Here is a 24,072-nt window from a genome sequence, read left to right as displayed (position 1 = left end):
AAGACTGAACCCAGAGCTTCCTGCATGCTAGGCAAATGTTCTGCCAAGTTGAACTGCACCCCTAGCTGTATATCTGTTTCTTGAAATCCGTTCTTCAAGGTACATCTTATTTTATTTTTTTTATGTGCACCTTGTGTGTGCATGGTGCCTGAAGAGGTCAGAACAGGGCACATCTCCTGGGACTGGAGTTAGGGATATAGTGAACCACCATGTGGATGCTGGGAACCGAACCCAGGTCCTCTGCAAGAGCAGCAGGTGCTCTTAACCCCTGAGCCAGCTCTGTCTCCAGCCCAGGTACACATTATGTCCTAAGGCCCCACCTTTTGTACTCCCACATCACAACCTGGCAGGACTTAGCTATGGGTAATTGTGCACATTGTATTTCTGACTGTTTTTTTTAAGGGCTTGGACACAGGAAAGTACATGTCTTTTTCATGTTCTGATCCACGCAGCTCCTCATAGACATCAAACACATTCAAGAAATGTCTATAGAATTGAATACAATAGACATAATGACTAATGCAAATAAAAAGTTGTCATTGGACTTTGGAAACAGAAACATTAAAGATGGATTCAGAGAATTGTTTTGAGCAGCTTAGCTCAATAGAAACAGAATGAGAGCTACATATTTTATTATCTTATTATTATGTTTTTGAGACATGGTTTCTCTGTGTAGCCCTGGCTGTTCTAGAAATTGCTCTGTAGACCAGAATGGCCTGGAACTCAGAGATCTATCTGCCTTTGCCTCCCAAGTACTGGGATTAAAGACTTGTGCCACCACTGTCAAGCTTGCATATTATTTATGTTTTTCTATAGTTACATTTTAAAAAAGATGTATTTATTTATTGTTTATACAATGGTCTACATGTACATCTGCAGGCCAGAAGAGGGCATCAGGTTACATTATAGATGGTTGCGAGCTACCATGTGGTTGCTGGGAATTGAACTCAGGACCTCTGGAAGAGCAGTCAGTGCTTTTAACCTCTGAGCCATCTCTCCAGCCCCCTAGTAGTCACATTTTAAAAGGTGAAATTAACGTTAATAGTGCATTTTATTTAATCCAACAAAAATTTCACTATATAACTGTGAAAATATTATTTATAAATTTACATTATTTTTTAAGACTAAGGTTCCCTCCCCCTTGGCTTTTTGAGACAGGGTTTCTCTCTGTAGCCTTGGCTGTCCTGGACTCACTTTGTAGACCAGGCTGGCTTCAAACTCAGAGAGATCCACCTGCCTCCGCTTCCTGAGTGCTGGATTAAAGACATGTGCCGCCAAGCCTGGCCAGATTAAGTTTTATAAGCCTAGTCTACATATAGCATATCTTTGTGCAAATTTGCAGGACCGGAAAGATGGTTCAACTGCTAAAGGCAGGATTCACAATAAAAAAAACACACTTGAAGCCGGGCAGTGGTGGCACACACCTTTAATCCCAGCACTTCGGAGGCAGAGGCAGGTGGATTGCTGTGAGTTTGAGGCCAGCCTGGTCTACAAAGTGAGTCCAGGACAGTCAAGGCTACACAGAGAAACCTTGTCTCGAAAAACAAAAACAACAAAACAAAACAAGAGATATACGCACTTGAGAGTGCTTTATAACCAAGCTTGGTGGCTCATTTCTGTAATATCAGCACTCAGGAGGCTCAGGTAGGAGACTTTTAAAGCTTGCTTGAACTATATGGCAAGTTCTGGGCCAGGCTGGGACTCAGTTTCTAAATACGCACACTATGGCTACTGGCTGCTGTATTAGGAAGGGAGTGGAGAACAGGGCCAGCGTGCTGGTCTTGGCTGACTACTGAATGGTTCTGTTACTACGGACATGTTTACTTCTCTCCTTCATTCTTTATCTGAAAAGAGGGGACATACATTTCTTGCCTACCTTATAAGTTTTGTAATTGCATCAAATTAGAAACTAAAAGAGGAAGATTTAAAGTGTCATACACTCAGGAGCCATTATAATTTCTCCAAGAATAAAGTAAAACGATAACAGCAGTTTGCACAGTTGTTTCTTAAATGTACCCATGCTCTTCAGTAGCTATTGAAGATCCTAACAGAGGCTGGGGAGATGGCTCAGTGGTTAAGAGTGCTGGCTGCTCTTCCAGAGGACCCAGGTTCTATTCCCAGCACCCACGTCACAGACATTTGTAACTCTAGTTCCAAGAGATCCAATGTCCTCCTCTGGCCTCCATGGGTAGCAGGCATGCCTGCAGTGCACTCACATACATGCAGGCAAAAACCCATACACATAAAATAAAATGATAATAAAAAAATTAAGATCCTTAACACAAGTTAAGATATGAAAGCTATAATTTTAATGCTTCAGCGGAGAAAAAAAAAATTCCCATATCAAAAAACCCAATCTGTTTAAAATTGTTATTCTTCTCTTTAGAGGAGTTGAATTTTATAGAGCCTTATGTGTTTACCAATCTTTCTCCTAAAAGTTCAAAGAGAATACTGGTGTTCCCAGTAAATATCTCCACTGGAGTAGCTGGGTATGTGATAAAGACAAGCTGATCAGAAACACATAATTAGATGCTGTCAATATGGAAGGAAAAGAAAAGGCAGAGTGCCAGTCACAGTATTTTGAGGTTGAGAGGATTGGCAGTGACAGGCATGATTGGGCTGGCCTTGCATTTACATAGTTGCCTGATTCCGTAACACAGAGAAATAGTGTGGTGGTTTGAACGAGAATGGCCCCTCATAGGCTCGTATGTTTGAATGCTTGGACCCCAGTTGGTAGAACTGTTTGGGAAGGATTAGGAGGCGTGGCCTTGTTGGCGGAGGTGTGTCGCTGGACACTGGGGATAGGCTTTGAGGTTTCCAGAGCCCATGCCGGTCTATTTGGCTTCCTCTCTCTCTCTCTCTCTCTCTCTCTCTCTCTCTCTCTCTCTCTCTCTCTCTGTCCCTCCCTCCCTCCCTCCCTCCCTCCCTCCCTCCTTATCATCTCAGATGTAAGCTTTTGGCTACTGCTCCACCACCATGCCCGCCTGCCTGCTGCCATGCTCCCTGCCATGATGGTCACGGACTCACTCTTTGAAACTGTAAGCCAGCCCCCAGTTTTCTTCTAAAAATTGCCTTGGTCATGGTGTGTTTTCATAGCACCAGAAAAGAAACTAAGACACAGAAACATGTTTGCAGTCTTCATGTTGCTCAGAGGTCACTTGCTATTAATATTTTAAATATTTTAGTTATTAAATTTTAAATTATTTATTATACTTTAAAAGTTGCCCCAAAAAGATAAAAATTAATCATACTCAAAGACTATACAAGTCAATAAGCTTGTATGCGGTTAGCATAGTCATTAGGAACGGAAATTGTGGGGCTTTACATTGGATTTTATAGTTCCACAGCCAAATATACTTTATGCATTTCACCAGCAAGAATGAAAAATCCACGACTATCCTTTATATTCTCTTTCATAGCTCATATTTATCGCCTGCATTCAGACCTCCCTCATCCTGCAACATTTAGCCTTTCTTGTTCTCTTTTCTACATATAATACTGTACCCATATACATTTATTTATATATATGCATACATTAGTGACTAGATTCAATGTATCAGGTAGAACAGGTTTTTTCCTTCCTGAGATTGTGTTGTTTTGCTTAATATTTTAAGTCCACCCATTTTCCTGCAAATTTCAGTTTTTCTTTAAAGCTGAATAGTCTTTTTCTTTTCTTTTCTTTTTGGAGACAAGCTTCCCCTGTGTAGCCCTGGCTGTCCTGAAACTCACTGTGTAGACCAGGCTGGCCTCAAACTCACAGAGATCTGTCTGCCTCTGCCTCCCAAGTGCTGGGATTAAAGTCATGTGTGCCACTGCTCAGCTCCATTTTTTTTTACATATAAAAATTTTTCTTTTGTTTGTTTGTTTGTTTTTTGAGACAGGGTTTCTCTGTGTAGCCCTGGCTGTCCTGGACTTGCTTAGTAGACCAGGCTGAACTTGAACTCACAGCAATCTTCCTGCCTCTGCCTCCCGAGGGCTGGGATTAAATTTCATTTCCCATGCATCTGTTGAAGGACAACTAGGTTGATTCCAACTCTTTGCTAGAGCGAATAAACCAGCAATAAGCAAAGGAATGCAAATAACCCTATGTTAGAGCATGGGGTTTTCTGAGTAAATGCCCAGGAGTGAAAAAACAGGGTCATATGGTAGCTCTAGTTTTAACTTTTTGAGAATTCTCCAGGCGACTTCTACAATGGCTGTGTTAACTTGCATCACATCAACAGCGAATAACATTTGTCATCAGATTTATTGATGCTGGCCATTATGACTGGGGTGAGATGGAACCTCAAAGTTGTTTTTATTTGGATTTTCCTCATGGCTGAAGATATTGAACACTTTTAAAAAAATAGTCATTGGCCATTTGTATTTCTCATTTTGTTTGTTTGTTTGTTTGTTTGTTTTTTGGGACAGGGTTTCTCTGTTGTAGCCTTGACTATACTGGACTTGCTTTGTAGACCAGACTGGCCTCGAACTCACAGCGATCCACATGCCCCTGCCTCCCAAGTGCTAGGATTACAGGCGTGCACCACCAACGCCCGGCATATTTCTCATTTTGAAGTTTCTGTTCAATTCACTTGCAGTTTTGTTTCTTTGTTATTTAGTTTCTGCAATTCTTGTAAATTCTGGATATTAGCCCCCACTCTGAAAAATGTCTGGTAAAGATGTTTTCCCTCCTTGTGGACTGTTTGCTCTGCTAATTGTGTCCTTTGCTGAATAGAAACTTTTTCATGAAGCCTATTCTGTTGATTCTTTGGGTTAGTTCCTGTTAGTTTGTGTTGACTGATGCACTATTCAAAACGGTCATGCCCAAGACAATGCCTTGACAGCTAGCCCCTGTGTTCCCAGTGTTCCCAGTTTTAGATAAAGGGTTTTGATAAAATTTTAATTGATTTTTGTACAATGTGAAAGGATCTAATTTAAATATTTTATTAGAGTCGCATCAGAGCTCTAAGTTTCTCTTCCCAAACACCTGCTTACTCACTCTCTGAAGTCTGATCGGTTATTGTCTCTTATTATAGCACGAAACGGTATTTAAACTATTATTTCAGGTTTTTAAAATCTGCAGTAAATAGACGCAAGGAGAAACAATTCCCTGTCTTGCAGTACTGTGATTCGCCTTTTTAACACAGTTCAAAAAGGCACCTATTAGAAGTCCGCCCAGGCTGAGACGGTTTCCCCTTCTTGACAGATCTTTTCAGTATCTGAAGATGTTTGCATCCAATCCCTGGCTCACCCTCGTTGCTGGGAGACCGCGGTGAGCCCCGCCTAACAACCGTTGTTATGGGCGGAGACTTCCAGCCAGCGGTGTAGTACTTAGAGCGCGTACGGCGACAGACTCAGCTCTCGCGAGGTTTCGTCTTCCGGGAATCGTTTGGGCGTTCTCCCGTAAACTGCGTGGCGATGTGTGGGGACTGTGTGGAGAAGGAGTACCCCAATCGGGTGAGCAAGTGGGCACGAAGTACTTCATATGGGCTCGGTCTTCGGCTGACATTCCTAGACAGGCCAGGGCCCACTCTGGAGTCCTGTTATCCCAGTGACCCCCTCACTGGTGACTGACGTCAGAGGTCTTTCCGGGTCTTGTGTGTTGTTGGGGACTACAGGGAAACCTCCCGTTACCTACCGAACCCCGGTTAACAGCCTCGCAGCCTCAGTCCCTCCCTTCCATCCAGGCTTCGTCCTCCAGCTCGATTTGATGAAATTCATTTACCTAATTTTGGCGCTGGATGAACCTCTAAGGGCATTTTAGAACCCGCTTTTTTTTTTTTTTTTTTTTGAGACAGGTCTCATGTAGCCCAGGCTGGCTTCAGACTCACTATGTAGCCAAGGATGGTCTTTAATATCTGATCCTCCTTCCTCTATCTCTTAAACGTTGGCACTACAGGCGTGCACCCCTGGGCCTGATTGACAAGATATTAGGGATAGAAATCACAGTGCGTAGTAGGCAACCTTTTCACCAATTGGGCTACACTCCCCCCCCCCCCAGCGTCTTGCTCTAACCCATATTGAAGATGGTAGAACTGGTGCCCACAGAGGAACTATTGCTTGCCCAAGCATGAGAGCCAACACTAGACTGAGATCCCCCTTCCCGTCCCTTTCTCTTTTCCTGGTTCTTTCTCTTTCCCACGCCTTCCTCTGGGTACTGAGGATTGAACCTAGGGTCTGTACCTTCCAGGCAAGCGCTCTACCGACTACAGCATTGGCTCTCAAGTGGAGGCGTTTTTGCCTCTGAGCAGAGACATTTTTGATTGTCACAAAAGAAACAACTCGGCTGTTACACTGTAATACAGAGGACAACCATCAAACAAAGGACTGTATGCCCTAATGTCAGTAATGCTGACAGGTCAAGGAGCCCTGAGCCAGAATTAGATACAGCAATCTGACTTTAGTCTGACAGTATTGATGAAAGAACATATAAAGTGAAATTTTAAATCAAGCAAACTAAAATGCAGGAAGACTTTCATGGTTAGTAAAACTAGACTGGGAAGCAAGGAGTTACTATAAAGACATTTATTGTATAAAGATATTATAGTATAGTATTGATGCCTGCTGCATGGAGTATGGTCGAGTGGTCATCTAAGGGGCCAGAGAGATTGCTCAGTGATTGGTGTTGCAAAGGACCTGGGTTCAGTTTCAGCACCAGTATGGCAGTGAGCAGCTGTCTATAACTCCAGTTCCAGGGCACCCAACTCCTTATGAGAACCAAGCAGGCATTCAAACAAATAAAGATAATTCTTTAAATAAAAAAGAATGGGGAGAAGCTTCTGGGATATAAGAAGCAGTTTTGTTTATTTGTTTGTTTTGTTTTTTTATTTGTGTGGTGGTTCTTCTGTTTGCTTATAATTATTTGCTATTTTTATACTTTTGCTTTTATTGTTTTTCTATATTGTTTTATATAGAAAGGGTTTTTTTATGGGACTTACTGATGAACATTGCACACTGGGTACCATAAGGAAAAGTTCCCTGTGGAAGTCACTAACAGAGCTGGTTAGGGGCTAGAGAGATGGCCCAGAAGTCCAGAGCATTTAATGCTGCAGCAGAGAATCCACATTTGGCTCCCTCTCTTGTCAGGAGGCTCACAGCAGCCTGTGACTCTGGCTCTGGGAGATCCAAGACCCTCCTGGCCTCCACAGGCACCTACACTCACTATGTACACATAGAGACAAAGACACTTATAATTTAAGATGTCTTACTCTTTTAAAAAGAGACAGTCCATTCATTATTTTCTCCCCATCCCCCTACCCCCCAAAAGTAGCTAGATAACTTTATTCAGAGTAAAATGATAGTGCAAATTAAAAGGGAGATGCAGCCAGGCGTGGTGGCACACGCCTTTAATCCCAGCACTCAGGAGGCAGAGGCAGGTAGATTGCTGTGAGTTCGAGGCTAGCCTGGTCTACAAAGTGAGTCCAGGACAGCCAAGGCCACACAGAGAAACCCTGTCTCGAAAAAAAAAAAACAAAAATGAATAAATAAATACAATAAAAAATAAAAGGGAGGTGCACCGGGCTGGCAAGAAGACTTAGCAGGTCAAGACACTTGCCTGCCAAGTCCTTTATGTTAGCCGCTGACCTCCATATGTAGCACGTGTGGACCCCCCAAAATAAATAAAGATGTGTAATAAGAGCAATATAGAATGTCAGCATTGAAGAGTGAAGAGCAGAGCAGTGCAGAAAGCTGAAAGTGCCCTTTGGAAACGTTCTCCCAGCTTTTATCCTGTTTTAAATAATTAAAGAGCTGTCGTGAATAAAAAATTAAATGTTTCTTTGGAATTTGAGAAGACAGATTTAGAAATAACTAGTGAGTAGATGTTAAGAAAGTTTCCAATGCAACTTCAGACACAGATGGAGAATGGTAATTGAATGCAGCCTTGCTCATATAGCTAAGTGACCATTTAGAATCTCCTGGATAATGCCCATGGGGAATTGTTTTTCCAGAATCCAGGATTCTTCTCCCAATTAATTGGAATTCTTTTGAAGCCATAGCATATGTTTTGAAATACTTATTTTTATTCTTTCTTAATTATGTGTATGTATGTGTGTGGCTATGTACCATGGCATATTTTAAAGAATAGAAGCCACAATACATATGCACACACAATAATAATAAATGCAAGGTGGCAGTGGTGCATACTTTTGATTCCAGTGGGAAGGCAGAGTTCAGAGTCTATAGTGTGAGTTCCAGGACAGCCAAGACTACACAGAGAAACATTGTCTTAAAAAACAGCAACAACAAAATAATAATAGAGGCAGTAGCTGTTGGGAAGATTTTTTTTTTTTAATTCCTCTTGTTTCTTTCTTTCTACATAGTCCTGGTTATCCTGAAACTCACTGTGTAGACCTGACTTTGTTAGGAGGCTTTAAATACACAATAAGTGATATTTAGTTATTTATCTTTGGGTGGATGTTTTTGCAGACTAGAACACACAGAGCTTGGTTCCCAGCAGGGTTCTAGCTTAGTGGCCTGTAATGTTACACTGAGAACTTAAATTCAAGCTTGGGTTTACTTGAAAACAGACCACCAATTTCCCGAACCCAATTTTTAAAAATTAATGTTATTTGTGTGTGAGAGAGTGTGGGTGCATGTTGCACAGCTGTGCATTTGCTGTGTGAGTGTGTGGCGGTCAGAGAACAACTTTCAGCAGTCCCTTGTCGTCTTAGGGATGGCACTCAGGTCATCAGGCTTGAATTGTCACCACTTTTACCTGATGAGCCATCTTGTTAACACCCAGCCCAGCTTTTTAAAAACTAAGTTGTGAAGCATTGTTTTTTCCAGAAAAGCAATTTGCAAGCCAGTTGGAACTAAAACTGTATTCCATTTTCTAATATTGTAACAAAATATTTTCAACACAGTGTGCATGACACTTGAGTTTCATGTTTTTCCCCTCAGCTTTATACTCCACAGCAACTCGGGTGGTGGCACAGCAGAAATGAACCACTAATTGAACCAGAGACAAAAAATTTAAAATTACATCGTATATGCCTCATTTACAACTTATCTACCCAAATTCATATACTCGAAGTTGTGTATGATTAGGGCTTTTAAAAATGACTCCCCAGTTTAAAGATTTATGGTTGTAAATACCTATATAAAAAAGAACAATCTGGAACCAGTAGGCTAACATTCCAGTGGAAAACAAGGGCACACCAACCTTAAAGCCAGGAGAGGAAAGGAGGGAAGGTCAGAGTAGAAATCAATGGAATGGGGAATAGAAAAGCAGTAGAGACCTCTCCTCCACTGAGCTGCGTCTCTGGCCTTTACGTGTCACTGCACTCACTGCCCCTCTCAGAAACAGGGTCTCATGGTCTCAGGCCAGCCTTGACCTCATTGTGTTGCCAAGGATGTCTGGAGCGTCTGATCCACGTGCACCCCCAATCAAGATCAGCCTCATCAGCCCTCAGTTTTAATTGTAAGCATTTCCTGACAGAACTTACACAGTGCTTACATAAATCATATGCTTATAGCTGCGGTGACATGTATGATCTGAAATAATAATTGTTTTCTGTGTTGTAGTCCTTGTCAGAATAGTTCCAGGTTTTTTCCAAACTTGTTTGCTTGTTTATTTATTTGGTTGGTTGTTTTTTCTGTGTAGTCTTGACTGTCCTGGAACTCACTCTGTAGACCAGGCTGGCAGAGATCAGCCTGCTCTTGCAGAGGACCGGAGTTCAGTTCCCAGAAACCGTATCGGGGGTTCATGGCTACCTGTGATTGCAGCTCCAGGGGGATCCAAGACCTCTGGCCTCCAAGGGCATTATGCATCCACTTGTACAAACCTATAGACAGACCACACACATACATACACTTTTTAAAAGACTGGAGAACTTGGGAGAAACATTTGGTACCTTCTTACAAAGTTCAATATACCACTTAAAAGATAACCTATGTGATCCAGAAATTGAATCTGTAGGTATTTACCCAAGAGAAGACCTGTATCTATGCAAGACTTGTATGTGAATCTTTATAACTGCTTTATTTATATAGCCCCAAACTGAAGACAGTTCAAATGCCCACCATCAGCAAAATGCATAGAACACTACTGGGCAGTAAAAAGCAATAATAAGCTTAGATGTTATATTGAGAAAAGAAACCAGAAACAAAAGAATATTCTAACTGTTTGCATAAAATTCTGGAACATGGAAGATGGGAAAGAAAATATCAGTGGGTCTCCGCTATGCCGTGGATGTTAGGAACAGACTACAAAGAGTGAAGGCGCTTCCTGGGGAAGTAGAACCAGTCCATATTTCAATTAGGGTAAGCTTACTTGACTTACACATTTATTAAAAGTCATTCACTGAGCTGGGCAGTGGTGGCGCAAACCTTTAGTCCTAGCACTTGAGAGGCAGAGGCAAGCAGATCTCTATGAGTTCAAGGACAGCCAGGACTACACAGAAAAACCTTGTCTCAAAATACAAATAAAATCATTCACTGACCCAGTTTGCTTTCTGTTGCAGTGATAAACACTATGACCAAAAACAACCTGGGGAGGAAAGGGTTTATTTGGTTTACACTGCCTCCGAGTCTCTTTCAGGGAAGCCAGACAAGAATCAATGAAGCAGTGCTGCTTACTAGCTTGTGTTCTATGGCTTGCTCGGCTTGCTTTCTTACACAACCTAGAACCTACCACCTACCCAAGGGTGGCACTGCCCACCGTGGGCTGGCCCTCCAACATCAGTCATTAATCAAGAAAATGCCTGACAGACATGCCCACAGGCCAGTCTAATGGAGGCAGGCCCTTAGCTGGGATTCTTTCTTTTCCAAATCTATTTTTGTCAAGTTAACAAAACCAAACTATCACATTTGTGTTTACAGTATGTATGTTTTACTCTTTGTAAATTATATCTCAGTAATGTTTTCTTTTTAAAAATTAAAATGTGAGCCTGGCGTGGTGGCGTATGTCTTTAATCCCAGCACTGGGGAGGCAGAGGCAGGCAGATCTCTGTGTTTGAGGCCAGGCTGGTCTACAAAGAGAGTCCATGACAGCTAGGACTGTAACACAGAGAAACCATGTGTGGGGGCGGGAGGGTTAAAGTGTGGGCTGGAGAGATGGCTCAGAGGTTAAGAGCACTGTCTGTTCTTCCAAAGATCTTGAGTTCAACTCCCAGCAACCACATGGTGGCTCACAATCATCTATAGTAAGATCTGGTGCCCTCTTCTGGCATACAGGAACACATTTGGGCAGAATACTGTATAAATAATAAGCAAACAAAAAATTAAAGTGTATCTCTAATTCCTTGGGGTTTTTTTGTTTTGTTTTGTTTTGTTTTTGTGTTTTGGTTTTTTCGAGACAGGGTTTCTCTGTGTAGCCCTGGCTGTCCTAGAACTCACTCTGTAGACCAGGCTGACTTCAATCTCACAGAGATTCACCTGCCTCTTCCTCCCAAGTGCTGGGATTAAAGGTGTGTGCCACCACACCAGGTCGTATCACTAGTTCTTAATAGCTTGATCTTTACAATTCCAAGGTTTATTTGTTTGTTTTCTTCAAAGTATCTTAAGTCAAAGTGTCTATGGCATCACCCCTCCAAACTATATAGGTATATCTTAATTCCTGCTCCAGAACTATTTGCTTCCTTAAGCACAGAGGTAAGACACCCTCAGAAGGGATGGATTAATTGTGGTGCGAGGAACCAGGAGGGTTCACTGTGGTGCTTAATGTGGCTCTTCCTAAACTGTGTGTATAAAACACACGTATTGCTCACCATCCCTGGAGCTTCCTATGGCATCAGGTACACAGGTGCCTTGGAGAAATGGTTTTGTTTTGTTTTGTTTTTTGAGACAGGGTCTCTCTGTGTAGCCTTGGCTGTCCTGGACTCACTTTGTAGACCAGGCTGGCCTCCAACTCACAGAGATCTGCCTGCCTCTGCCTCTTAAGTGCTGGAATTAAAGGTGTGTGCCACCATGCCCGGCAAGAAATGACTTTTATATCACAATAACTATTAAAATTATTCAGTTGGGCAGGAGAGATGGCTCAGTGGATAAAAGAGCTTGTTGCTCAAGCCTGCTGACCTGAGTTCAATCCCCAGAACCAACACAAAGGTGGACGGACTCCACAGAGGTGTCTTCTGGCTTTATACATGAGCTGTAGCACATACACACTGCCCCACCCTCATAATAAAATACATTTTAAAAAATGAAAATATTCAGTGTTGCTTGCAGCTGGATTGGATTGTCTATAAAATGGCTTTCATGGCAGTTAATAGAGTCCTTAAGCCAGGGATCTGTTTAGTTTCTCCATGCCAAAGTGAAAGCCTCTGTCCCTTGACTGCCATTGGTTAGTCTGATCAACTGAAGCCTTTAGCTTCTCTGCCTCAGACACACACACACACACACACACACACACACACACACACACACACACCCTTAAAAGCTGACACTTGCAGACTGGGATGCTATGTTTGTTTGGTATATTAACAAAGGCTATAGAAGATGCCTTTCAACAGTGTGTACACTTAGCTGTTTCTAGTTTGATTGACTTAGTTCTAGTTTTATGGTCAGTTATATAACAGTACTTCTAGGGCTACAGAGATGGCTCAGAGGTTAAGAGCACTGGCTGCTCTTCCAGAGGTCCTGAGTTCAATTCCCAGCAACCACATCATGGCTCACAACCATCTGGTGCCCTCTTCTGGTGTGCAGGCATACATGCAGACAGAACATTGTACACGATAAATAAATCTTTGAAAAATAATTTCTTTTAATTTACTAATTTCCTTTTCATATTGAAAGTTGTTTTTCTCTGCTATTTCTAAGTATTTGAACTTAGTTCTCTTATATGTGTTTGCTCTGTGGTACAGGGATTACACTGTAGGCCTCACACACGTGCTGGGCAGATGCTCTACCACTGAGCACATCCCCAGCCCTGCTTTTCTCTTGTCAACACACTTGTAGTTCTTAGAGATTTATGGACCTAACATGTGCATCAAGTCCTCAGAAGTAGTAATTCTGTGGGAAAGCTGGTTTCTTAAGAAAATACTTAAAGTGGATGTGTTCTGGCTGTGTCTTTGGCCTGTAGAGACTGAGTTTTTTGGTCAGTTTCATCAAAGAATTCAAAGCATAAGAGAATTCCTCTTCTCCACTCTAGGGGAGCACGTGTCTGGAGAATGGGTCGTTCTTACTGAACTTTGCAGGCTGTGCAGTGTGCAATAAGCGGGATTTTATGCTGATCACAAACAGATCCCTGAAAGAGGAAGACGGAGAGGAAATAGTTACCTATGACCGTGAGTAGAGTTCGTTTTGAAATGCAGATGTTAGCAGGCATCAACTTTCAGCAGCTGGTGTGTGGTACAGATGTTCTGAGGGCACATAGTGTTGAGTTACAGTGCATACTTCCTGGTAAGTTACTGAGTGGAAAATACAGTCAGGACCTTTACCTAGCATCTCCACACTGTGCCTGCTTGGGGTGATTATGTGGTCTCCCTGGCTCTGCCTCCTCAGTGCTGAGATTATAGATGTGTGCCTCCATGCCCAGCCAGTTGTAAAGACTTTCATCTTACACAGACCCTTCTTTGTTGGATCTTTGAGGTAAAATCTTATTTTATGCCTTTAATCCCACTTGGGAGGCAGAGGCAGCTGGATTGCTGTGAGTTCAAGGCCAGCTTGGTCTAGGCCAGCCAAGGCTACACAGAGAAACCCTGTCTCAAAAAATAAATAAATAAATAAATAAAAATCTCATTTTGTAGCTCAGGCTAGTCTATAACTCACTCTGTAGCCCAAGCTGCCTAAAACTCATGGCTACCCAGTTCAGCTTCCCAAGAGCTGCCGGTAAAGGGATGAGCCACTACTCCCAGCAAGGCATTTGTATTTTAAACCTTGGATTCATAAAGTATGGGTTTTTGCTTTTACCATCTTTTAATAGAGGCGTGTCCTCCAATGAGTGTAAAGTGTTCAGCACTAACCTGGTGTGGTGTTTCACCCCTGCTATCCTAGCATCGCAAGGTGGAAGCGGGAAGGATCAGAAGTTCAGCGCCAACCAGGGCTGTATAGTAGGAGAAAGAAAAGGGAGGGGAGGAAAGGGGGTCACAGTGACACAGCCTAGGGCCATTTTACCTGTAACTGCATGACCCTGTTATTTCTAACTTTGCTGCTGTGTTTTCACCTGTTCTGGCCTCCTGTCCCACTGTCCCTCTGCTTTTTCCTTCTCTTGCTTTTATAACTGGGACCTTCCCATCCTCGACACTGGGAAATCACGTGTGCAGTGAGAGTGAATGCGTTTTGAGATGAGTGCTAAGAATTTCTGGGGATAAAGGAAATGAATGTACATATTAGCACCTGGCCGGGTGACAAATGCTTAAACTGCTTGCATCTCCCTTTGGTTTTTCTTCTGGCTCTTAGATATGTTCTGAACATAAATAAGGAACAAGTGTGCTGATAATACTTTTAAAGACAAGTATCAAAAACACCAAGCTCTTAGAATAGGCTCAGACAGTTAAAAATATTCCAGATAGTATTTTATTTTTGCCTTCCTTTTAAAGCCTATATCCCCTTTAAGATGCATTTTGTTTGAGGTAGCAGGGCATAGTGAGTAAGAGCCATGTTCTGGGGCCACGCTCTTAGGTTAGGAATTCTGGCTTTCTGTAGTCATCTGTGTGTAACCACAGTGTGCCTTTGTTTCCTGACAAAGTAGTAATACTATTATGTTCATTGAATTTGAGATTATGTAAATAGCTACAGAAGTATTTAAAGAGTATCTGGCACATAGTAACTACAGTTTATCAATTATTGCTACATTGTGTTTAGTACAATATTTTGCTACCTCAAATTCACTTTCCTGTCCACTGCTGGGTTTATTTATGTCTAGTTACAGCTGCACATGTTCTGTCATTCCTGAGAATAGCTGCTTTTGCATAGCCACATGGGTCCATGCTTTTAAAAACACACATCAGGTTTTGCTGTTGTTGTTGTTGTTTTTTAAAAACAACAGTAGACTTAGTAGCACAGACCTTTTTTTCCCAACTCTGTGGTGACAAGCACCTTTACTGAGTCTTACCAGCTCGATCTCAGCTACTCAGGAGGTGAAAGGTGAAAGTCTTTACAATTGCTAGGCATGGAGGCACACATCTGTAATCTCAGCATTGAATGAATTCAAAGCCAGTCTGGGCAATTTAGTGAGACCTTGACTCAAAAATAACAAAAAGGTTGGAGATGTAGGTCAGTGGTAGAGTACCTCCCTCGGTTCAGTCCCTAGGACAGCAAACCTAAATAATAAATAGCACCTAAGTATCTGCTTACTAATTTCTCTTTGGAGCGTTCAGTGGGAGTTAATATGCGCACATTGAGTCCTTGAGTAGTTTGGATCCTTATTAGGGAAAGTTGTGATAGAATCTGTATTTATTTTTTTGGGGGGGGGGGTTGGTTTTTAGTTTTTTCCAGACAGAGTTTCTCCATGTAGCCTTGGCTGTCCTGGACTCAATTTATAGACCAGGCTGGCCTTGAACTCACAGAGCTCCTCCTGCCTCTGCCTCCCGGAGTGCTGGGATTACAGGTGTGCACCACTGCTTCCAGCTAGACTCTGGATTTCTTAAGGTCAGTATTCTAATGGGTTTCCTGCTTTGTTAAATGTGACAGAGTTAAGATTCCTTTATTATGTTATATGCTGAGAATAGCTATTTCTGTTATTTCATTGTTTTAAGAAACTCCTGCAGACGCACATGTCTTTGTTTTGACAGATCTGTGCAAGAACTGTCATCATGTGGTAGCCAGGCATGAGTATACGTTCAGTATCATGGATGAGTTTCAGGTAAGTGTACATATAGGGGTTATTGAGGAGGGACAAAGACTAATGTATCCTTGAGCATCTATGCACAATTTTTGTAATGAAGTGCTGGCAGTTATCACAGGAGACCACCCTGTCTTCACCTGTGTGAGCTGGGAAACTTTAAAGGCAGGTGGATCTGTGCATCTTCACAGGAGTCACAGATCAAAATATGTGCCTTACAAATGATATGCCAGTCCTGCCGTTTGATTGCATTAACCCACAGTGGATTCACTCTTCTTTAAAACAGATTTAAAAGATGTATTTGTTTTTGTGTGTATGTATGTTTGCGTGTGTGTGTGTGTGTGTGTGTGTGTGTGTGTGTGTGTGTGTGTGTACCTGGTGCCTGCATAGACCAGAAGAGGGCCCTAGATTCCCTGGAACTGGAGCAAGAGATGGTTGTGAGCCACCTTGTTGATGCTGGGAACTGAACCTGGGTCTTCTGTAAGAGCAGCAAATGTTCTTCACTGCTGAGCAATCTCTCTAGTGTGTCATTACAGGTCTTTATGAGATTACTGCTTTGCTGCCTTTTCTCCATCTGCTGTGGGAATTGCACAGTTGGCTTAATTTAAGTGTTGGCTGCCAGGTGGTAATGGTTGTAGCGACTCACACCTTTAATTCCAGCGCTTAGGAGGCAGAGGCAAGCCCATCTCTGTGTTCATGGCCAGCCTGGTCTACAGAGCAAATTCCATGTATCATCCTATCCTCTTGGTGGGTATGAGAGTCTGATAAGGAGGCTGTCTTTCTTTGTGCTTGTTGGTGTGTGGAGTTGAGCGACTCTCTGTTCTAAAAACAAAAACAAAAACAAAAACAAAAAAACAGAAACCTATATTGCAAGATGGCTGTGTCAAGATGGCTGTGTCAAGGTTGGCTATGTCCATGGCTATGTCAAGGTTGGCGGAGAAAAGCAAAAGCACTAGAGAGAAGGGGATTTGTTCTGTTAGTGTTCTTGCAGTCAGGACAGCGCGTGAGGAAGGCTGGCCTCTGGGCAGGCTCACAGTTGCTGAACATTCACAGGTCTGATGGCTAGGGAGAAAACTGGGCAGCAGTGGGGCCTAGCCCTGGACAAACTGGGACCCAGGGCTCGTCCTTGTTTTCAAGCTTTCAGACTGACTCTGTGTGAACTTGATGTTTATCCACAAAATAAGACTATCAGGTTAGCACTTTCAGCTGTCAAGGGAATTTTTTTCAAGTAATTCAAATCTGGATAGTATTTAGTAGGGAAATAAAGTTAATTAGCCACAACAGAACTATAAAATAGCATATACCTCCCAGTCATATTTTTAAGTTTTTATTTTTTTGTGTGTTGAGATTTTGTTTTTACTTTTGTGTGTGGTATCATGTGCATGCAGTGCCCCTAGAGACTAGAAGAAGGTGTTAGATTCCCCGAAACTGGAGTTAACAATCGTTGCTGGGCGGTGGTGGCACACACCTTTAATCCTAGCACTCAGGAGACAGAGGCAGGCAGATCGCTGTGAGTTTGAGGCCAGCATGGTCCTCAAAGCAAGTCCAGGACAGCCAAGGCTACACAGAGAAACCTTGTCTCAAAAAACAAAAAACAAACAAACAATCGTGAACTGTCACACGGTTGCTGGGAATTGGACTCAGGTCCTTTGGACAATTAGCCAGTGCTTGTAATCACTGCCTCATCTCTCGAGCCCTGAATTTTACTTATTTTTATTATCTGTATGAATGTTTTGGCTGCATGTATGTATGTGTACCACATTTGTGCCTGGTACCAATGGAGGCCAGAAGAGGACATTGGATCCCCTGGAATTAGAGCCACACTTGGCATGAGCTGGCATGTGGGCGTTGGAAACTGAACCCAGGTCTGCTGCAAGAGCAATAGGAAGAGCAAGTGCCCTTAACTGCTGAGCTGTCTCCAGTCAGTCCCTCATTCACATTTTTAAATGGAAAAAGAAACACAGTCACATGTGTCAGGTTCTGATCTGAAATGTTTTGGTTAATCTAAACATCTTGACCAGAACTCTTTAACATCCCAAAATTTATGCCTTAATATTTATGATATGTGTAATTTCGAGGAAAACCAAAGTTCAGGGCATAGTAGTGGCTAAAGAAGAGTGAGCATATCGTGGCCTTGAGAACCCTTAGCTTTGGGGGCTGGAAAGATGGTTCAGAGGTTAAGAGTACTGACCGGGGCTGGAGAGAGGACTCAGAGGTTAAGAGCCTGACTGCTCTTCAAGAGGATCCAGGTTCAAGTCCCAGCACCCACAGGACAAGTCATAACTGTCTGATAACCTCACACAGACATACATGCCGTCAAAATACCAATGTATATAACATAAAAATAAACTAATTAAAAAAAAAAGAGTACTGACTGCTCTTTCGAAGGTCTTCTGTCTAATTCCCAGCAACCACATGGTCACTCACAACCATCTATAATGAGATCTGATGCACTCCTCTGGCTTGCAGGTGTACATGCAGGCAGAGCACTGCATACATAATAATAATTAATAAATCTTTAAAACAAAACAAAACAAAAAACCTAGCTCAGCCAGGCACAGTGGCACACACCTGTAATCCCAGCACTCGAGAGGCAGAGGCAGGCAGATCTCTGTGAGTTCAAGGCCAGCCTACTCTACAAAGTGAATCTAGGACAGTCAAGGCTAGACAGGGAAATTCTTGTTTTGAAAAACGAAAAAACAAGAGCAGAAACAAGTGCCTGAAGCTCTCTTCCCTGAGCACACGTGAGGTCTTTAGAGCCCCTGCCTGGCTATAGAGATTGCCTGTTTATGTCCTGAGAGAGCTGTTGTAAGGCATGTCTGTGGGACCAGGGTCCAGCTCATTTTCCTTTATGGCTGAGGGAACCTCTGAACAGCCCCCAAAATTGCTCTGGGTGGACATAAGAACAGGAAAAAGGAAGATGGCTGTAGTCATAATGTCTAGATAATGGCCACTCCTGAAAACAGAAGCTCTTGGCCTGGGCTCTGCCTCCAGTCTTCTTTTACCAACGTCTGCTCTTGCTCAACCCACATCCTGTACTCAGCCATCAGATGGTTTTTAAAAATTATTCTTTTATACATACTCGTTGGCCTTTCCTAGCCATCCTTGCTACAGCATCATGTCCGAGCTCCTTATCCCAAGGCTGTAGCTGGCCCAGCTTCTCCCTCAGTGCCCCAGCTCTTCCCTGCACACCCCGTGTGAAGCATTGCTTCAACAGTAGCCTGTGCTCCCCTCTTCCCACTGGGAGAGCATTTTACTTCCTCTTCTGAAATGCTACTTTGCCTCATTTCGTGGAGGGTCACATGATACTGTCTCCAACATCTTTCTAGATTGAAATTTTTATATTAAGGCTATCCAGTGCCCTTTTTGGCTTCTGTAGGCACTGCCTTTACATGTATGTACCCATCCAACATGTGTGGACCCATCCACAGCACACACAAATATACACAATTTTGTTGTTGTTGTTGTTTTTCTTTCTGAGACAGGGTTTTTCTGTGTATCCTTGACTGTCCTGGAACTGAGTCTGTAGACCAGACTGGCCTTGAACTCACAAATATCTACTTGCCTCTGCCTCCCAAGTTCTGGGATTACAGGCGTGCAGCACCACCACCTGGCTACACTTTGTTACTTTTGTCTTTGTTTCCAAGAACAGATTACCTTCCCAATAGTGCTGTCTGGTGGGTTCAAGCAGTAGAAGTAGTTGACTACAATAAATATTTTGTAGAAGGTAAATTGCTGTTATGTTTTATGCTCATGACTAGTAGCTGTTCTCTAAGCTTCAGCTTGTATGGATTACTACTGAGTGGATAGAGGAGACTTTAAAATCATGAGTGCAGGGAGGTAGCTCAGTGGAAGAATGCCTGCCTAGTATGTCCAGAGCTCAGGATTTAGCTTCCAGCACTGGAGTTAGTCAGTCAGCCAATTGATTCATTCAAGAACAGTCTTTAAGAAGCAGGCTGCTGCTGGGTGCAGTGGCACAGGCCTGTAATCCCAGCACTGGGAGGCAGAGGCAGGCGGATCTCTGTCAGTTCGAGGCCAGTCTAGTCTACAAAGCGAGTCCAGGACAGGCAAGGCTACACAAAGAAACCTTATTTTGAAGAAGGAGGAGGAGGAGGAGGAGGAGGAGGAGGGACTGTCTGCTGTCTGACTTGCCAGGTGAAAAAGAAAGAAATGTGTTTCGGGGCTGGAAAGATGGCTCAGCGGTTAAGAACACTGGTTGCTCTTCCAGAGGACTCTGTATCCACATGGCAGCTCACAACTATCTGTAACTCCCGTTCCAGGGGATCCGTCACCCTCACACAGACATACATGTAGTCAAAGCACCAATGTACATAAAATAAAAGTAATTATAAAAGAAAGAAAGAAATGTGTCTTCTTTAGGGTCTTTGTGCCCTTGTCACTGTTGAGCTGTGCAGAACTCTCTAGTGACTGTCCAGACCCAAGAAACACTAATTGATGAATTCATATCCAGACAGCTAGCAATAGCAACAGCAAGTGTGGGGGCACTAGTAGGTTCAACAGAGATCCTTGTTTTTGTAAACAAAATAAAAATATTTTAAATAAAAAGCTTAAATGCATCTGTGACAGCTGTAGAGCAGGACTTTGCCCTAAGGAATTTTGCTTAAAATAAAATCCTTTCTGTCATCAGTCTAGACATTTGTTAAGCACAAGATAAATAAAACTTCTTAGGTACTTAAATAGATGAAATCTCAGACAACTAACTGTTTAAATATGAGGCATGGTGTGCTAGTGAATATAATGTACTTCTTAAAAATTTTTTGTAGGGCTGATAAAGATAGCTTTTTAGTTTGAGGGTGTCTCTTTTTTTCCCCTACTGTTACATATATATCCTAGAAAGGCAAGTCCCTAAGAACAAGAATTTGTCCTTAGAAATATACACCCAGCCTTCTTATTTATCTTATTTATGTATTTTTGTTTTGTTGTTTTGTTTTTTGTTTGTTTGTTTGGTTGGTTGGTTTTTCAAGACAGGGTTTCTCTGTGTAGCCTTGGCTGTCCTGGACTCACTTTGTAGATCAGGCTGGCCTTGAACTCACAGGGATCCGCCTGCCTCTGCCTCCCAGAGTGCTGGGATTAAAGGTGTGCGCCACCACGCCCGGTTCTATTTATTCATTTTTTAGAGAAGTTCATTTTATTCAATTACTATTGTGTGTGTGTGTGTGTGTGTCTGTGTGTGTGTGTGTAATATACATGTTTGTCGTGGGACATGTGCAGAGGTCAGAGCACAGCCTGAGAAGTTGGTTCTCTCATCATGTAGGTTCCTGGGATCACACTCAGGGCACCAAATTTACACTGCAAGTGCCCTTTACCTACTGAGCCTTCACACTGGCCCTTATCCAGTTGTTCTGTTTGTTTTGTTTTAGAAGATTTTATTCATTTTAGGAGTGTTCTAGCTGCACATGCACCTACCTGCCACAAGAGAGCATCAGATCCCAGTATAGATAGTTGTGAGCCACCATGTGGTCTCTGGGAATTGAACTCCGGATCTCTGGAAGAGTAGACAGCGCTCTTATCCGCTGAGCCATCTCTCCAGCATTTGTTTGTTCGTTTGTTTTTAATATATTTTTAAAGATTTATTTATTTTATGCATATGAATGTCTATCTGCATGTACACCTGCAGGCCAAAAGAAGGTATCAGATTACATTATAGATGGTTGTGAGCCACCATGCAGTTACTGGGAATTGAACTCAGGACCTCTGGAAAAGCAGTCAGTGCTCTTAATTGCTGAGCCATCTCTCCAGCCCCTGTTTGTTTGTTTGTTTGTTTGTTTGTTTTGAAACAGGGTCTCATGGAGTCCAGGGTGGCTTTGATCTCCTGATCCTCCTGCCTCCACCTCCTGAGTGCTAGGATATAGTCAGGTGCTATTATGCCCAGTTGTGCTAAGCAGGTCCTTTACCAGTTGAGCTATATGCAGCTCCAGCCCAGATGTCTTCCTTAGTTTAAATAGAAGCACTAAGTTAAATATGTATGCTTTCTTAGTCCAAGAAATAGCCGTATACTTTCAAAATGCCATTCTTAGATACATGCTAAGAGTGTACATAAGCAAAAGGCTCCTAGAGTGTATAGGATAAACCTAGAGCATTGCTAGTAAGTGTCAAAGAAGTCGTCTAATGTGCAGAAAGATTACCAGTGACAATCTGTGGGAAAGCTTTACCGAGCGTCTTTCTCCCTGTCCCTTGAGGTAACGTTGCACTTTGTCTTGTTCTAGGAGTATACCATGCTGTGTCTGTTGTGCGGCAGAGCTGAAGACACGATCAGTATTCTTCCTGACGACCCCCGACAAATGACTCTGTTGTTCTAAGCCTCCTGCAGTTCTGGTGTAACTATGTTGGGTTGGTTTAAAATATAGCAAGCCTAATGGTTTGTCTGATAATGAAAGTTCTTTGTATGTTTTCTTTTCTGCTTTAGACTTCCCTATTTGGGGTATTGTTGTTTCCTTGAATTGCGCTCCTCTGCTAAAGCCCCCTGTACACATTGGCACAGCTACAGCAAGATGTCTTTGCTAGTGACTGTTTGCCTAAAACACAACTAGAACCAAAGCACATTCTCCACTCCTCAGATCTGCCAAGGAACCCAGGACTCCATGCAAAAGTAAATGATAAAATGGGGCAAAAATTCTACATGGTTAACTTAGAGCATTTTGTGTCTCTCTGTCTCTCTCTGTCTCTGTCTCTGTCTCTCTCTCTCTCTGTCTCTCTCTCACACACACACACACACAAAACAACAACAACAACAAAAAACAACAACAACAACAACAACAACAAAAAACCAGAGTGATAAGGCAATGGTTCTTAACCTTGCTAATGCTGTGACCCTTTAATACAGTTTCTTATGTTATGGTGACCCCCCCCAACCATAAAAGTATTTTCATTGCTACTTCATAACTGTAAATTTGCCAGGTATGGTGCCTCACGCCTTTAATCCTAGCACTTGGGAGGCAGAGGCAGGTGGATCACTGTGAGTTCAAGGCCAGTCTGGTCTACAAAGCGAGTACAGGACAGCAAAGGCTCCGCAGAGAAACCCTGTCTCGAAAAACAAAAAAACCAAAAACTATAATTTCGCTGCTGTTATGAACTGTAATATAATATGTAGGATATCTGATATGTGACCCCGCCTCCTCACAGAGTCATTAACCCAAAGGGTCTAGATCCACAGGTTGAGAACACTGGATTAAGGGAGTGGTCAGACATGAGCTCCCAGTGAACACAGCTTTAATTATTTGAAAATAACTAAATTGATATTCTGGATTAAAGCCCAGGATGTGCACTAAATATCCATAGGTCTATGCTGTTGGTAGTGTGGGTGGGTGGATGGATGGATAATTAAGTAGGGGAGGAAGGGAAGAAGAAAGGAAGAGGAAGGAGGGGGTATTTCCCATAGCCCGCTTTGTCAGTGTGGGCTGTGTACACAGTGACTGCCTTCTAACGAGCAGCATGCAAAGAGGGAAAGGAGTGGCTTTATGGAAGAGAATCCTAGCACTAGCGTGCCCTTGACAGGATGCATGTGAAGAGAACCCCAGCACCAGCGTGCCCTTGACAGGATGCATGTGAAGAGAACCCCAGCACCAGCGTGCCCTTGACAGGATGCAGTGTGAAGATCTCTGGGGCTTTCTTCCCATGAGCCAGCGTCTGTCTGATCTTAAGAACAACAAGTTCAGTTCTCCAGACTCCCTGACGTCTCTCAAAACTACCGAGGTCTTCAAAAACAAGGCAAATCTGAGAACTGCCGGGAGGCTAAGAAGGCATGGTGACTGAGTGAACTGAGTGTACTGAGGCCCAAATGGAAGCCTATTCCAGAAGAAGCACATGGTAGAAAACAGAGAAATTGGAGTAAAGAGTGTAACGTGAGTGAATCGGATTGTTCCATTTACTCCAAAGGGATCTTAGAAGGTGTTATGTGCATAATTGAAAGAACACTGACCTAGTGGTCATAACACCTGCATTCAGGCTGCACTGTCCTTTGGAATCAGATAGCCCTTAAGCAGAGCAGAGCTATGGGCTTCAGTGTCCTGTTTCTGTAAAACTGGGCTAACAGAATGTGCTCTTGTACTCCTTTGCAGGACTGCTAGGTACTCGCTCCCTTCTATGTAAGCATGTCTGTTGCTGTTCTTGTTGCGATCTTGTTAGGCACCGTGTTGATGTGAGTCCATGGGTCTCCACTGACAGTTCTGGGAGACACAATCTCAGCATACTTCTTGTTCCTCTGGCTTTTACAACTTTAAAAAAAAATTTTTTTTTTTTTTTTAATTTTTAGAATCTCACTCTGTTTGGCCAGGAACTCACTGGGGCAGGGGGCAGGGAGGAAGAGGGAAAGGGGCTTATAGGCTGTCATCCGGCCAACCCAACAATGG

At 42.8% G+C, this 24,072-nt stretch overlaps 1 protein-coding gene across 1 annotated transcript; it reads left to right on the top strand.

The window, feature by feature from the left end:
- Positions 1 to 5,290: 5,290 nt before the first annotated feature.
- CHURC1 (churchill domain containing 1) lies at positions 5,291 to 22,100 on the top strand. Its single transcript, XM_084793575.1, has 4 exons — positions 5,291 to 5,439; positions 13,070 to 13,205; positions 15,654 to 15,724; positions 21,931 to 22,100. The coding sequence occupies exons 1-4, from the start codon at positions 5,401 to 5,403 to the stop codon at positions 22,021 to 22,023; spliced, it is 339 nt and encodes a 112-aa protein (XP_084649701.1). The 5' UTR covers positions 5,291 to 5,400; the 3' UTR covers positions 22,024 to 22,100.
- The last annotated feature ends 1,972 nt before the right edge of the window (positions 22,101 to 24,072 follow it).

This window comes from Acomys minous, assembly GCF_964271855.1.
Source record: "Acomys minous genome assembly, chromosome: 8".
Taxonomy (NCBI): Eukaryota; Metazoa; Chordata; class Mammalia; order Rodentia; family Muridae; genus Acomys; species Acomys minous.
Note: the sequence above shows the minus strand (reverse complement) of the source record. Positions and strands in the feature narration are given on the sequence as shown.

What these genes read in the sequence shown, in the direction of transcription:
- CHURC1 (XM_084793575.1), top strand. Translation starts at nt 5,401, where the DNA reads ATGTGTGGGGACTGTGTGGAGAAGGAGTACCCCAATCGG. An exon ending in AGAAGGAGTACCCCAATCGG is followed by an intron (nt 5,440 to 13,069) that starts GTGAGCAAGTGG and finishes TCTCCACTCTAG; the next exon opens with GGGAGCACGTGTCTGGAGAA. An exon ending in GGAAATAGTTACCTATGACC is followed by an intron (nt 13,206 to 15,653) that starts GTGAGTAGAGTT and finishes TTGTTTTGACAG; the next exon opens with ATCTGTGCAAGAACTGTCAT.